The following is a 16,507-nucleotide window of genomic DNA, read 5'->3' on the forward strand; positions in this document are numbered from 1 at the left end:
GATAACTGAAGGAATTTCACTTTGAATAGATATATTTTATCCCAAACAGGGTAGTATTCTTTCCCTTAGTGCAACAGTGTTTGACAGCTATAGGAGAGATGAAATAATTTCTTTGTGGATGGAGCTTTTTTACTCAGACTTTCATTTGAAACTATGAAGGGGATTCTTGCTCTGAGTTTAAAATTGAGTCAAATAGTACATTTTTTAGGAGCGATGGTGAAGAACAGAGGGTAGCTCATCCCTTTCTGCTTGTTTTAGTGCTTCTATAGATCTTTTAGACCCAGGTGTTCAGGAGTAATCTGGAAAACTCTTTGGTCATGTGCAAATCCTTTGCTTTCACAGAAATGGCAATGACAAAGCACTGCTTTTACAGAAACATTAATGGAACTCAATAAAATTAATGTACTTTGATTCTGACCCTCGGAGATAATATCAATTTCCTGCCAAATTTGCTACTTTTCAGTGACCTTTGTCAGACCCAAGCAGTGATGGGCTGAAGCAATGTTGAGCCTGTCAGCATAGAAAAAACAGTGGTTGTATATTACTGCCATTCCTAAGTATGATAACAAAATAATTTGAATATCTTATGGGTATGAATATTTGCTTAAAAGCTTTAAAGCTCCCCAAGAGGCAGTCTTTGAGTCAGTAAGCTGTATTTAGAGGATATAGCTCATGTTCATGCCTAGGACTGGTACTAAGCCAGTTCCCATCAAAACACATACAGCTTGATCAAATACAAGGCAGATTTTCCTTTTATGAATATGCTGCCTGTTCAGTGATGGAAAATAGTATTGTCACACATTTCATAAACTAAGTACTAGTAAGGCAGGTTAACATTCACTTTAGATGTGTGGCTCAGGATGTTCACTGCTTCCCCTCAGACTTATTCATCCTTGCCCGGCATTTTGGAGCTGTGGCTTTTAAGAATTTAGAGTGTCATGCCAGATCTTTTCCTTTTTCAATGACAGCTAAGGTGATCTCCTAGGTCTGACAAGGCTGGGTAAGGAAAAAAAAATAACTTTTGAGAAGAGAATCAAAGCATAATTCAGTTCTGCATCATCATCCTGGCAGGTTTCTTTTGAGTATGGAGAAAAAAATCCTCATATAATTCATTATGTAAATTATCTATATTTTTGTTAAATAATACTATAGCTTTCACAGCTGGATTTATCCTCACTATTTTTATCCATGTCTCTCCTACGATGAACTGCTGTTATATTCACTGCTGTTATATTCACTACTGTAAAACTAAAATATTGTGCATCAGTAAGGACTTTCCACCTTTTAAAAAGACCTTTTTCCTCATTTTAAATTTAGCCTAAACTAGTAGTTCATACTGCAGATGTTAACAGTATAACACTTTCCAAGTATTTGTACTTCTTTAAAAACACAAATTCTTTCTAAACTGAAAAGGTCTCTGACATTGTTAGATATGGCCCACAGAAGACTGTGTGACATTTGAGATTTGTCTGCCTTCAGACGTGTATCACAGCAAATGCAACTGTAAATATCACAGTGAATTCCTTCATTACTACACTGCGTTATCTACACAAGGAAATTTTCCAGGTGTTTGGCCAGAGCTTCATTCCACTTTGAGTTGTGCAGCCAAGGCTTTGGGAGAAAGGAAACTAGAATGGACCAGCACTCTAGCAGGAGGAAGGAGACTAGAAACACAACAGCAGTGGGTCGTCCAGCCTGGGCTGGTAGCTGAAGGTCAGCCCTTTCCTATGAGCACTTCCCTGCAGGCTTTGCTCCAGCTTTGTCTCCAGTGGGAGTTTTCTTTGCTGAGCCTATTCTGATTACAGCACAACTTTTTTTTTTTTTTTTTTTTTTTTTTTTTTTTTAATTTTTTAAATTGCATAGCCTGTCTGTTTGTTCTTTTCCAAGATTATTTTTGGGCTTTTAGCAAGAAGTTTGCTTGTTCATTGATCAACCAACTTCTGAAGGTTTTATTGTTTATACAGACCAAGCAATTTTCCTCCTGTGCTTCCAACCCCAAAGCCTGCCCTTTTATTTGTCGTATTTCTCTGGCTGCTGACTATCTTCTTAAAAACCAGCCAGTGCTTCTGAAGTTGCACTAAAATCTTGGTAATGTACCCTAGATTGAAGAGAAAGGAACCCTGCCAAGAATCACTGGCTAACTATACTGAAGATCATTTTCTGCTTTGTCGTCTTTTTGATGCAGTCATATCATTTATAAGGTGCCACATGGAGGCAGCTTTGACTTCCTCTCAGGTGTCTGATGAATATCATATTATAGCGCTACACAGTAACTTAGAAAAATAAGGAGACACTGCATTCTGCAGCTAAATGTAATCTGGTGAGCAAGAGGTCTGTCAGACCATCAGAATTAACAAAAGGATTCTTAACATTATGAGGAGATTTTGTTACCTGGTTTCAAATGGTCGAGACTTGCTAGTATATTTTCTCTAGAAGGCAATAGTATCCCTGGTATTCACACAAGGAAAGCTCTGTAGCTTCTCTTACACACAAGCTGTACCAAGGGGAAATATGTCAAGCCTGATGAAGATAATATAGTTTATGTGAGCATTTAAATAGATCCTATCTGTGTCACGTTTTTGGAAAAGTAGAAGTAGTTCATGCAGTTCATAGTTTTTTTTTTCCTGTCTGCTTGCAAGGACTGAATGAACACAAGTCACTCCGTAACTTTGTAAAACCACTTATACATACTGTCAGCAAAGTAAATTTTATGTGTCGAAGTCAGTGAGTGAGAGTTAATCAGCAAAATATTGTGACAGAATAGGAATGTGCTTGCAGTTGGGAACTATGCATCAGGAATTTGAGCTGTGTTAAATTTATGAATTATTTATTTTTGGTAACATTTTAAGGAAAAAAAGTACAGATGATTTTCAGAAGTGACTCAGACTCTTTACAGACAAAGGGTTTTAAGCTGATGAAAGTCTACCTTTTCTTTTGAAAGCACAGTTTAAAATCCTGAGTCACTTGGAACTTTCTAAAAGCACTACTTTCAATGCCTTGGTTTCTTTATTAGTAAAACTAAATCTCTGTGGTATGTTAGGAAGTTAATTCTAATTTTCTATGAAGGGCTTCTAGCTTTTCAAATGACAGTTGCTTCCGAGGTTAAAAATTAAGTTGACTTTTTAAAATCACACACAGAGTTATCACTGTATCATTCTTATATTACGTCCTTTTGAAATGAATCTACAAAGTTTTTGCTCATCTTAAACACACCATAATCCTTTTGAAGATGAATAACAGTGAATTAAATTCAGATACCAAGTTTTGAAACTATGGGCTCTTACGAGCAAGAATCTGGGGACTGCTTAAACAGATCAGGCAAATTGTTAAGTGACATTTTGCCCTTAAGACTCCAATTTAAGGCAGAGCTGTGAGCCCAGCTACAGTCTAACTACACCCTCAATATCCTTATTCATGGTGCAAGTAATACGTGTCAGGAAAATCAATCCATGCACAGCCTGGTTTCCTGGCCACCATTAATATTTCCACTAAAATCTCATTTTACTGGAACTAAGATCCATGAAAACATCACATTTTGTTCAAAACAGGGCATTACTAGTATTGACAAAGCTGCTAAGCTAATGAAAACAATCAATTTTTTTGTATGCCATTATGCTTTTATTGTATTTATTTTGGAGTAAACCAGTAGTTTCACTTAGTCGAGACCTGTGTCCTTCTCTGTTTTCACATACATACAGATACTTTCCTGCATCCAGTCAAATATGGAGTAAAATAGCAATTAAAAGATCCAAAAACTTATAAGTGAGACTTCTACATGCTGTAGCAGTAAGTGCCTCTCCGTGAAGAATATTGTAGTTTAGTCTAGCGGAGGTTTTCTTTATATAATGAGATGCACAGTGAAACTACTTCACTGGGAATGAACAGTCATTCAGAGAGGAGAAAATGTTACCCGAAGAACTCACCCTTCAGTTATCAAAAAATAGTAGTTTACTAAAATAATATGTATGTTGCATTGGATGTGCTAGTATTATATTCCAAGTGTTGCAATTGGTTTATGAGCACTTTGAAAACAAATTTCTTGTCCTGTACTGGTTTTGAGTTTGATGTGGATGAAAAGAGCTAAATTCCTCTTTACAGTTACCAAGCTAGCTTACTCTGAATTCAGCGAAGTTGCTTCTCACTCACATTGTAATATCAAATCCTAGTGTCCTAATCCACGTCTGCCACCATTGTTGTCCTTTTCTTTAAAAGTTTGCATGGGTATTTCCTAGAAAAGTATATGAGAAACGCAAAGAGCTCTTGCTGTCCTGAGGAGCCCCGTACCCCTGAGGCCCCAGAGGAAGGCAGGGCAATGGAGGAGTCTGCCTCAGTTGATGAGGACTGGGTTAGGGAGCAATTAAGCAATCTGGACATCCATAAATCCATGGGTCCAGATGGGATGCACCCGAGGGTGCTGAGGGAGCTGGCTGAAGTCATTGCTGGACCGCTCTCCGTCATCTTTGCCAAGTCTTGGGAAACGGGAGAGGTGCCTGAGGACTGGAGGAAAGCAAATGTCACTCCGGTCTTCAAAAAGGGCAAGAAGGAGGACCCGGGCAACTATAGACCGGTCAGCCTCACCTCCATCCCTGGGAAAGTGATGGAACACCTTATCCTTGGTGCCATCTTAAGACATATCAAGGATAAGAGGGTCATCAGGGACAGTCAACATGGCTTCACCAAGGGGAAGTCGTGTTTGACCAACCTCATAGCCTTTTATGAAGACGTAACAAGGTGGATTGACGATGGCAGAGCAGTGGATGTGGTCTACCTCGACTTCAGCAAAGCATTTGACACCGTCTCCCACAGCATCCTCACGGCAAAACTGAGGAAGAGTGGACTGGATGATCGGGTAGTGAGGTGGACCGCAAACTGGCTGAAGGAGAGAAGCCAGAGAGTTGTGATCAATGGGGCGGAGTCTGGTTGGAGGCCTGTATCTAGTGGAGTGCCTCAAGGGTCAGTTCTGGGACCAATACTGTTCAATATATTCATCAATGACTTGGATGAGGGAATTGAGTGTACTATCAGCAAGTTTGCTGATGACACCAAGCTGGGAGGAGTGGCTGACACGCCAGAGGGCTGTGCTGCCATCCAGCGAGACCTGGACAGGCTAGAGAGTTGGGCGGGGAAAAATTTAATGAAATATAACAAGGGGAAATGTAGAGTCTTGCATCTGGGCAGGAACAACCCCAGGTTCCAGTACAGGTTGGGGAATGACCTATTAGAGAGCAGTGTAGGGGAAAGAGACCTGGGGGTCCTGGTGGACAGCAGGATGACCATGAGCCAGCACTGTGCCCTTGTGGCCAAGAAGGCCAATGGCATCCTGGGGTGTATTAGAAGGGGGGTGGTTAGTAGGTCCAGAGAGGTTCTCCTTCCCCTCTACTCTGCCCTGGTGAGACCTCATCTGGAATATTGTGTCCAGTTCTGGGCCCCTCAGTTCAAGAAGGACAGGGAACTGCTGGAGAGAGTCCAGCGCAGGGCCACAAAGATGATTAAGGGAGTGGAGCATCTCCCTTATGAGGAAAGGCTGAGGGAGCTGGGTCTCTTTAGCTTGGAGAAGAGGAGACTGAGGGGTGACCTCATTAATGTTTATAAATATATAAAGGGTGGGTGTCACGAGGATGGAGCTAGGCTCTTCTCGGTGACAACCAACAGTAAGACAAGGGGTAATGGGTCCAAGCTGGAACACAAGAGGTTCCACTTAAATGTGAGAAGAAACTTCTTCTCAGTGAGGGTGACGGAACACTGGAACAGGCTGCCCAGGGAGGTTGTGGATTCTCCTTCTCTGGAGACATTCAAAACCCGCCTGGACGCCTTCCTGTGTAACCTCACCTAAGTTTTCCTGCTCTGGCAGGGGGATTGGACTAGATGATCTTTTGAGGTCCCTTCCAATCCCTAACATTCTGTGATTCTGTGATTCTGTGAAGGTGGGCAACATTTCATCTTTGTAAGATTTGTTTTTAAATATATGATGCACAGTTAATTTTGTGTGAGGTCTAGTTACCTCAATAGGGTAGGCTTTATTCCTAATTGAGAATAAATTGCTCTGAATATAACTTATGAGAATTGAGAGACTTCTTTAAGGCCATTAAGAAACAATAATGAAGTAAAGCTTCAATTCAGCAAAACATATAGAGAAGTGTTTAAAACTAAGTGTTTTATGATATTGCTTGATACACTTTTGTTTGAGAAAGTGCTTTTAGAATAAAGAATAGATTGTGTCAATATGACTCTCCACATGCTTAATGTCAAAAATATTCCAAGTTACTGTGTTAGTCTTGGAGCTTATGCCTAATAACCTGCCCTTGGTGGTGGTCCCTTCTTTTGATTGAGAACCAGTTGTTCTCTTCCTTTACTACCAAGGTGTTGTGGCAGAAAAGATCAGTTGTGGATGGCCAAGCAGCTACTCAGATAAACAGACACTGTTCAAGGGCAGAGCTTTATAGAACAGCCATGTGGTTGCACTTGAGCCTCTGGCCTAAGAAGCTTCATTAATGGGCTATATTTTTACACCCAGAGATTTGACAACTCAAAACAAAACGAATGGCTGTCTCCCCCCACCCCCCCAACCCCAAACCAAACAAAACCCAGTCATCATGTACAGTTTTAGTGCCATCCCACTGACTTCAGCTCTGTGTCCATTTCAGCTTTCACAGGAAATCCAATGTGCTGTGGTTGGTCATATCCAGTCCCTCGTGAAGTCAGAGAAGAGTCGCCAGGTGATCTGTGGATCTGGCTTGCTGAGCACCATCATAACTACCTGTCAGGATGCCTTCCGCAATGAGAGCCATCCGCTGCATCTGCCCCTCACTAGAGTGTTTGAGAAGCTTGCATCTCAGGCTATTGAGCCAGATGTGTTAAGGTATCAGACCATATCTAATGGAACCAATTTGCTTTAGTGGTGCAAATCTTTTGCAAAGTTTGTGTAATAATTGGATACTTCATGTATTGCTCTAATTCAGAAAGTCTTTTGTTTCAAGTCTCAGTTAATGCTACTTACATATTGATCACAGGGTATATGCTTAAATGACTTACTGAAGATGGTATAGTGTATAGTGTTCAGCTGCATCAACTCTGCAGGGTTTCTAAAGCCATTTATGAATGGTAACTTACTAAGTAATTGCAAAACAACTAGAGTTATTCTCTCCTAGTGTTCATGTGGCAAAGCTGTTTCCTGAAAAGTAACAATTACTTTCTCTTAGCTCAGATCCATGTCAAGGATAGATGCAGAAATAAAAAGCGTAGTCTTGTTTCTCAGTCTCTGTTTCTACTTTGAGGATGTATTCTCTCTTTTAATGCTAACAAATGCTAGGCATGAGAGTAACTAACAGAGATCAGAGTGCAGATGAATTTGGATATGCAGTGGAAGACTGAATTTATTTTACTCAAAAATGGAACAGAGGTTCTTAAAAAAACCAAACCAAACCAAAAACAAAACCACAAAAAACCCCACAAACACCACACCAACAAAAAACCCCCACCTCCAAAAAAACATAGGGGTTTTTTCCTGAAAAATTAGTAGTAGTTAAAAGTATTGCTGAAGAAAATAAACCCTCATATTTTTTCAATAGAAAAACTTTGAAAAGGAAAGTGTAAAGCAAAAAAATATTTATGATGATACAATGGTAGACCTTCCTTCTCTTTTATTTTGGGATGTCTTTAAAATTCAATATCCAATGAGAAAGCTGATCTCCAGAGGGCTGAGCTGTATTTGTGTGGTTGCTATGACGCCAAAGTTTCTGGCTTGATTGTTTTCCTATTTTTTTTTTTTTTTTTTTTTTAAGGCAATTTCTTTGGTTGGGAGGTTCTCCACCACTACCTTCCAGGACCAGCACAAACAAGACACAGGCTCTTTCCTGTCAGGGAAGTGATTCTGCTAATGCAGCTTGGAATGAAGGTAAGCACATGATGAGCAGCCTGTTGCTGATACAGCAAGTGGGTTATAGATGTTTCTGTAATGACAGGAAGCTGCTGTTGGATTAGATTGCTCCAAGACAGTTATAGTGAAGGTGTAGTATGCCTGGATGTTTTAGACTAGGTATTGCTCAGGCTGGATGGTACTTGCCCAACACTGAGAGCTGATCTAATGACCAGCAGAGATCAAATTGTAATATGTGTACAGAAGCCAGATGCTGACATAGACTCAGACTTTGCCAGATCAGACATGGAAATGATCTATAAAATCACTGATCATATTCCACAAACCAAGCGGAGTGTCTCCTGGGTTTGCAGCATGTTTTCCCTGTGGTTTATAGCTAAAAATAGGATAAAGATGTGAATAAAGAACACTGCTTTTTGAAATTCCTAGGATATCCTAGTAGTCTGCCTTTTCTTATATAGACCATATCCATCCAAGTCCTTTCTCTGTTCTAACATATTTTGCAAGTGAAAAGCTACAGCAGTAGTATTTGGTGGTTAAACTTTTCTCATGCCTGTGAGACACCTGATACAGTATGGTACAAATTTGATCCTTATATTCTTGTCAGTCATTCATCAGATCCTCTCCTCTGTGTTGGATGTGACAATTCTGTTAGGGCAGAATTGAATGGTCTGTGTGTAAGAAAAATGGAACTAATGGGTCAGGAACCCTTTTACTAGAAGTGAAGTTTGGAGCTGCCTGAAGATGGGGACCAGGGGAGAAATATGCCGATCACTTCTGTAAGCTCATCTCTCCTGCCAGCTTCCCACTTTGAGATTCCTTCAGTGCAATATTTGTGTGTATTGCTGAGGATTTCTGCAGGCTGATGAGGATGTGTTAGCTGGCGAGCATGCAGTGCTTTTCTTACCAGGGATGAATTGAATACAGGCAAAACCTCTGACTGAAAAAAGTATTGCAGACACTGACCTGGTTAGACACTATGTTGATCTTGTAGGTTCAGAAGAGGACATGGTGGACAATAAAACTGATCGTCACACAGTTGTGCCTGTCAGCAGCTCTCCCTGGGTGTCCAAGGGATCTGCATTGGCACTCCAGACTGCAATGAGTCTCATCTCCATGACGTCACCTCGAAACTTCCAGCTCCGTAGCACTGCTTTACCTCCATCGTTTGTGGAGTTTGACATGTCCATGGAAGGATACGGGTATTGCTGCTGTTGCTTTTCTCTTTGGCTGCTCTGCAGTCTCCAAGTCCTTATTCTGGACACTGCAACTAACCACTTCTCTCTCCATCTTAGTCAGTCCTTGTGCCCTATCACTGCCTTCATTGCAGCAATGTTGCCAACATATTTTGTTACTGCCTGATCGCTGATAACCTAGACTCTGCCTTTCAATGGTGATTCTACAGTATTAAGTCACTGGTGACCTTGAGGGATGATTTTATGTTTCTGATGAATGAGTGCTTTCTTGCTTTTGTAGGTGTTTATACCTCCCTACCTTGGCCACTGTCATGGGACCCAGTGCAGAGCAATCTGTTTCAGGAGGAATTGGCATGGGTAAGCACTTTGACTCACCTGCAGCTTCCTGAAAACACTGAAGTTTCAGCCCCACTGAAAGCACTCAGTGTTTGTAAGAAATGACAGCAAATAAGCGGTGTGTTTCAATAAACTTTTGTCTCTGTATCCCAGTCCAGCTCTGACCTGTATAACTCAGACTGCTCACCAAAATGCAGTATCAGATGCTGATTAATAGTGTGATGCATTAGCTTTAACATTCGCAATACAAATTTAAAGTGGGCTACTGAGAAAACAGTCTTGACGAGTAAGAGCCAGCAGATTTTAAGGATAATCTCTCACAGAGGAATAGAATCTGTCACTTAACATGAGATGAGATTCTCCTACAGATCAAAATTCTCTATTGGGTGAACTGGGAAATGGCTGGACCTCTTGCTTCCTGAATTTTGTGAACTTTGAGAACTTGTCTCTGGCTCAGTGCTTTCCAATTGATGAGCTCCATGGCATGGAGATATATTAGTCATTTCTCCTCAGTCAATTTTAGGTCATTTATATGTGTGCACATGCTCACATGTGCAGTCTCTATGCTATGGAAGGCAGGCAGAGAAATCTAATAGAACAGAAATTAAACCTCATATTCTAGTGTTGGTTCTTCTATGGTTTCAGCTATAAATGAAACAGAAAGCAGTTTGCTAACGTTTGCACAGGGAAAGCAGCTTCCTTACTGCCTATTTGTTTCCTGTCTACAGGCACCAGAATGTTCCCTCCGTCAAGTGGCCTGACTCTTTCCTGCTGGTTTCTGGTTAGCAGGTTTGGTTTGGTGCACAACAGTCACCCACTTCGTTTCCTCACAGTTGTGAGGCACATGTCAAGAACAGAGCAAGAATTTGTTTGCTTTTCAGTAAGCTTCTTCCCGCAGGACCGTTCTTTAGTCATTTCCACAGAAGAAGTGGAATTCCAGCCGCTTGGTAAGGCTCTTCTCAGTCAAGCTGCAGTGCTCTGTCCTCTGATTATCTGAAATTTTTCATCAACAAATTTCCTCTTCTTATAAGTACCCAGGACTTTAATGAGACTTGTTATCTCTTTGATTTTCTTCTGTCAGCCTGTTGTGATTGTAATTCTTGGTCATATATCAGTTTTAAGTTTGTGCTCTAGGTATTGAGAATTATTTTGTGACCTGCAATATATGATAAAATTTATATATGTTCTAAGGAATACTTATGAATGTCATTTATATGGTTGTGTGCCGTTGTGGGGAGTCAAATTGAACCAGCTGGTCCCTGCCTGTTCTGTGTGGCAGTAGGCAGATTTGGAGAGTAAGGCTGAGTAGTCTGGGAGTGATCTAGCTTCCTAATCAAGCAGCTCCTTTCCTCTTCTTGCTTTTGGAGTGTTTTCTGTCATGCCAATCTATTTTTTTTTTCTTGTTGATGTTTATCCCTTTCTCCTTATTGAATACAGTAGACTCTTCAAATGTGAAGGGGATTGAAAATTGCAGAGGAGGTTGGGAATTGAGTGGGAGTAGTAGCTGGGATTTTTTCACGCACAGCTGACATTGTGTGAGTGCTCTGATTCCCTTAGATGACATCAAAAATCACAGCTTGCCTCTTTTCATCAAATCTACAAATGAATGTACAGAGTTTTATCATCCCATGAATTCACTAAGAATGTTTTTTCTGTGTCAGTTAACACATTGAATATCCTGAGGGATCCTCTTAGAGAATACGTTGGCTTTGTCCTCGTTCCAGTCTAGTTTTGCAGCACCGAGGCAGCTAGCAGGTGTTATTTGGGAGTATGGCACATGGTATGCTGGGAAGGGATCTTGAGAGTTGTGCAAGTCTCAGGTCCCGATAATAGACCATCAGGGAATGTTTTAAAGATACTGAACTGAAGAGCACCAAATCACTCTATACCCACAGAGGGTCCTGCTTTTTGTGTCACACTGATAGTTGTGTTCCAGAAGCAGGGGAATATGGGAAAGGCTTTGTGGTAACTTCCCCCTGGTTTTGCTGTTACAGATATTATGGAACCTGAAGGTGAGGTCCTAAGTTCCTCCCCATTTCCCAGGCAAGTCCAGTTTGACTGTGGCAAGCTGCTGGTCACTGGCCAGTGGCATCATCTCACAGTGACAATTGCTAAGGAAGCAAAGAAGAACTGCATTGTGTCAGCTTATATTAATGGTCAGATGATTGGCTCTGCAAAGGTAAAGACTCTCTGCATAGATCCTGTGCCTAATGTTTGCCTTTCATCGCTTTTAATTTTCATCTCCCCATGCACATACCATGACTCTTCAGTATTAACCTGACAGACTCAAAGTATGGTGATTTGCATATGTAACACGTACCACTCTACAATGTGCGAGTGGAATCAGAAATCCATGCAAACCAGCGTGTATTTGTGCTGCTTTTCAGAATTATGTTATCAGCTTATACTGATGTTTTGTACTGGTTCCCCTCTCCCCCCTCAGCATGCAGATAACCAGGGCAATTTTGAGTGGTGACACTCACCTGAGAGTTGGGGTTACCTGGTTTGCAGGTAGGTCAGGATTATGTTGATGAAATTCAGTTGTATCCTTACCAAAATTTTCTGAATTGACTAGTGATTTTGAGGATCTCTTAGTTTACACCCAAGATTTTCAGAAGTTGTCAGCTATAAAAAGTACATCGTGTTAAGGTGGGATCAGAGAACTCTAAACCAAAGGTTCTTTGGATTTAGGCTAAAACCTACAAAGGTGATAAGTTATGCAGGGAGCCTTCATTTCTGAAGAAAGGCCTGGAAAAGTAGAAAGGTCACAGAGAAAGAAGCTTCTTTGCAAGAATCCCAAGATGGATGGAATTTCCTCAAGCATTTTACATGGGCATGTTTCAAGCCATCCTCTTCCCATGACAGCCATTGAACAATCAGCCGTGACTCACTGGCCTTTTTCCTACTGGCAATCTAAGCATTCAGGAACAGATAGGTGCTCCTCTGGGTTAGTTGTTCAGTGTGTGAAATAGCTCTTGAATTAAAATAATACTTCTTTTTCGAGTCAATAGAAATTAAAATAATGTTTCAATTAGAAGAAACTTGTAAATTTCTATGATATCAACTTATGAGTTCATTGCAAATGTTGGCATAGCAGGTATTTCCCCTTATGTGCCATTTCTTGTGGTCGTCTTGTTGCATAGGAGTTAGTTCTCAAGTAGTGAATTTCTCAGCTTGCACGAGAGATCACAAAAGAGCAATCCAAATGCACACAAAGGGTTCATAATCTACAGGGTGAGAAGAGCGCTTGGTTTTTATATCATTATCATCATGCCCCTGGTTTTGAAGCTAATCTCAAATTATTTCTGAGATTTGTTTTTTGATTTTTGAATGCTCCAGGCTGTCAATGTTGAAAATGCTGCTTATTTCTGTTGCAGCTCTGGTTGGTATGGTGGTTTTGGTTTTGAATAGAATCCTTTTATTAATTCAAACTTGTAACCTTGGTTTCTTCCTTCTTGTTCTCATATTTCAAATCAATCTCAACACATGCAAAGCTCACTTGTGTGTTTTATACTTCCCTTGTAAAATCAACCTGTTTAATTCCAAATATTCTCTTTCCCATACTTGAGAAAAATGATCTGTCTTCTAAATGCCTTTTGGGACCTATATGCATTTCAAGAATGAAAATTTAATTTAATTTGCCTTCCTTTAAATGAGACTGAAAGTCATCAATAAAACTAGGCCTAAGCATTGCAATTGATTAAAGAATTCACAGCAAATGTGTTTAACATACAGTGAAACAGCTCATAATAAATAAAACAAGCCTTTAGTAAATAAAATACGGTCCCAGTGCTGGGGTCTCTGACATGATGCAAGTCTTCATCTTGATATTTACAGTGAAGAAAAGATTGTATAAGAAAGTAGAATTGCACAAAGACTGTTAACAATACCAAAAGCTATTTTTGCCTAGTTGAGCTGGGTGGGAGTGGGTGAGTAGGTTGTGTTGCATCAAACCTAATATTTTTCCACTCAAGTATCAAGTCCTGCCTCCTAGCATGATCAGCCCTGTCTTTTACATCTCAGTAGTCAGAGATCAGTAAATGCTAGGAGTCTGTCATCCTAACAACAAACTTTTAAAGACAGGTCTAAGCCCTGAAATACAATATAGTTTCTCACTACCAAAAACATTCCAACTGCTTCCTACTAGAGCTGTCCACATTTAAATAAAATCATTTTGATACAAAAATAAATGGTCCAATTTCCTAAGCTGTGGCACTTTCACTGCAGGTAACTGATGCACTTTGACATTCTACACTCTTCAAAAACTGTTTATTCTCTAGGTGCCTAGTACCAGGTGCAATCTGTAGCTTGGCTTTCTGTGTTGAAAGTCACAGTCAGTGTTATGAAGTTTAGAAAGGGAAAAATAAGTCTGGGGTCAAGATAAGGTTTTTCTTTACCAACACTTGAAATTATTTTGTTTGTGTTTTTTGAACAAAAAGTAGACTTGAACTTTCCAAAATGCTTGTATTTGTGATACTTCTGAAAGTCCAATTTCTAAACAGTGTTGTACAGCTGACTGAGACTTCGCTGAGGAAACAGGCAGCAGGCGGTACCTTCCAGGGACAGGACCTTAAGGCTCCCCAAGTGTATTGGGTCCCCTCAGTGAATTCTTTCTCTGTTGCAGATGCAGTACCTCCAGCCTTTACCAGGTAGCTGTATTTCTATGGAACCCTCTTCCTTTATTGATGTCTACGGGTATATAGCTACACCTCGAATTTGGAAACAGAAGTCCTCCTTGATCTGGCGCCTCGGCCCTACATATTTGTTTGAAGAAGCCATCACTGTGGAAACCATGGGGATGATTAATAAGCTTGGCCCACAGTATTGTAGCAATTTCCAAGCAGTACAGCTTCAAGGTATGTAATTCTCATATCCACCACTATGTGTTTGTCAGGGCAATGCTCTTTATTCTTATAATCTGTGATTAGTATTCCAGCTTTGCCTAGAGCTTACTTTAAAAGCCTGGAACTCTGTTACTGAGTGTTGTACAAAATTGTAGTAAGATACCATGATGATCTTGTCACATACTGTAAACTGGGCAGAAAAAGAAGGGCAGGAATCAAGAAGCTAGAGAGGAGAGAGGGATAACATGTCCTTGAGGAGATATAAATTTGCATTTTCTGTTGGACAAACATTAAAGCAGCAGCTTTTACTGAGACGTTCTGCATTTATGGTGCTACAGAAAAACATGTCAGAAAAAGAAGCATCTTCTTTAATTGCAAATGCCTTCAGAGTAGGAAGGAGAGAGCACAGAGGAGAAGAGCGGTAGGGGAGTAAGTTAGATTCTGTTTAATGAAGAGGCTTTTTAAATAAAGTATATACTGTTAGTTTCAATTATTAAACAGGCAGACAAAACATTTCAGTTGTTGAACAAAACATCAATAAATAGTGCATTCACCTCAGTGCTAGAGCTTGGGACGAAATGTGATGGTCATCTCCCATTTGAAAGGAGCAGAATAATCAGACCTGGTGATGCTCTAACCTAAAGCACATCAAAAAGACTGTCTGAAAGTACTTCTTCAGAGTGCTGTCTATCCAGACAAAAAAACCTAAATCTCCAAGTCAAGCATGGGAAGGAGTTGATGAAAAAAGAATTATATCAAAATACAGCCTTAAAATAAAAATATTATACCCATAGAAGTCAGAAGGATTTGATTTTTGAAGTGTTGAGTCTTTATGAAGTCTGCAGTGCTTGTTCTCTGCACAGTGGTCTTCCCAGCTGGACTTGAGTGCTAGCCATGGATTGTGGCCATCTGACTTAATCATTAGTCCATGTCTTACTGGAAGGGAAATAGGTGACATGGTCTTGAGGCATTTACTTCTAGTTGATCTTCATGCAGAACATGTGCTAATTATTTTTGCCTATAAAGACTGTGTCACTAGAATTAGTAAACAGTTTCATAAATCATCTGTTTTCCCGGTCTATAAAATTGGCAAAACCAGAAGACTTTTTAAATAGGTACACATAGTTTTTCCAAGTGCAAGTAGGAATAGAAAACTCTTTAAAGAAAAGCATGTGAGAATGACATACAATCATTAAACTGGTGACCCTGATACTTCTTAGAAGCTTCCCATAAGTTGTGTGTTGGCAGCTCTGAACTTTTGCTTCTGTCCAGTTTCTTCTATGTGAATCCGTGCTCCTAGTACCCCTGAGAAAGCTCCCATTAACATGGAAGACCTCTTCAGTGTTTTCTCTGCCCAGAAAGTTTGTTTATATTGTGTGGGCAGAGAAAGGTTCATTCTGGACTTCTGTGAGCTTTATGAGATACTGAGAGAGGATGCAGGATCTACACAAAGCAACAGGCAGAGGAGACAAGCCAAGCACATCTCATATTGGTGCTTATGCTGGCAAGGGCATGTTGCAAAGGGTGAAGGCATTTTTCTGACCATATTTAAGTCAAAATCAAATTCTTATCTAAACTTTGGTTTCCTCCAGTTATTCTTCATCTGCCTCTGTCCTGTCTTACATGCTGAGCATGCAAAGATCCTTCAGAGGTTTATTGTCTCTCCTTTTTTTAGATGAGGACAAGTACAGTGATCATAATCCTACACCTCTGGTCGCAGAAGAGAAGATTTCATTTGGAATCAATGCTGTATGCTCATCTCTCACTACAGTCCAAGATATAAAGAGCTCCTACAATGAAGTGGATGGCCGGCTGATTGCCAAAGAGGTCACAAATTTCTCTCATTTGTCTTAAACATGTTTTCTTTTGTTTCTGCTTGGTTTCCCAGAGCAAAGTTTGTGATTTTCTGAGTTACATAACTTCAGTGATTTCCACCCCCCGTGCCCCCACCCCTGCTTCTCTTCCTGTTCCTTAACTCCATTCTACTAATGATTTTGTTCTCATCTGTGGAGAGGAATAAATTGGACAGCGCCAATGTCAATGTTAAAAGCCTTTTTTGAAACAGCAACAGAAGCCATAGTTTTCAGGTCTAATGATAATTTGTTTCAGTCTGATTTCTTAATGCCTTCACAATGACCTTTTCACATGCTATTCTACAATTCTCGCCAATGCCAAGCCTAAAAACATGTCAAAGTGATGGGGTTGTGGGATATTTGAGGTGGGTGAGTGTTAGTCCTAACAATCAACTTTGAAGG

The 16,507-nt window shown here is 40.3% G+C and overlaps 1 protein-coding gene across 1 annotated transcript in view; it reads left to right on the forward strand.

Annotated features, from left to right (window-relative positions):
- Nucleotides 1-16,507, forward strand: part of WDFY4 (WDFY family member 4) — a 148,688-nt gene that overhangs the window by 26,586 nt on the left and 105,595 nt on the right. The window contains exons 13-20 of the mRNA XM_065638992.1: nucleotides 6,645-6,859; nucleotides 7,782-7,894; nucleotides 8,871-9,078; nucleotides 9,353-9,429; nucleotides 10,137-10,355; nucleotides 11,403-11,587; nucleotides 14,033-14,264; nucleotides 15,928-16,079. Coding sequence (XP_065495064.1) covers nucleotides 6,645-6,859; nucleotides 7,782-7,894; nucleotides 8,871-9,078; nucleotides 9,353-9,429; nucleotides 10,137-10,355; nucleotides 11,403-11,587; nucleotides 14,033-14,264; nucleotides 15,928-16,079 — 1,401 coding nt within the window. The remainder of the gene's footprint in view (nucleotides 1-6,644; nucleotides 6,860-7,781; nucleotides 7,895-8,870; nucleotides 9,079-9,352; nucleotides 9,430-10,136; nucleotides 10,356-11,402; nucleotides 11,588-14,032; nucleotides 14,265-15,927; nucleotides 16,080-16,507) is intronic.

Source organism: Caloenas nicobarica, chromosome 7, assembly GCF_036013445.1.
Source record: "Caloenas nicobarica isolate bCalNic1 chromosome 7, bCalNic1.hap1, whole genome shotgun sequence".
In the NCBI taxonomy this organism is placed as follows: Eukaryota; Metazoa; Chordata; class Aves; order Columbiformes; family Columbidae; genus Caloenas; species Caloenas nicobarica.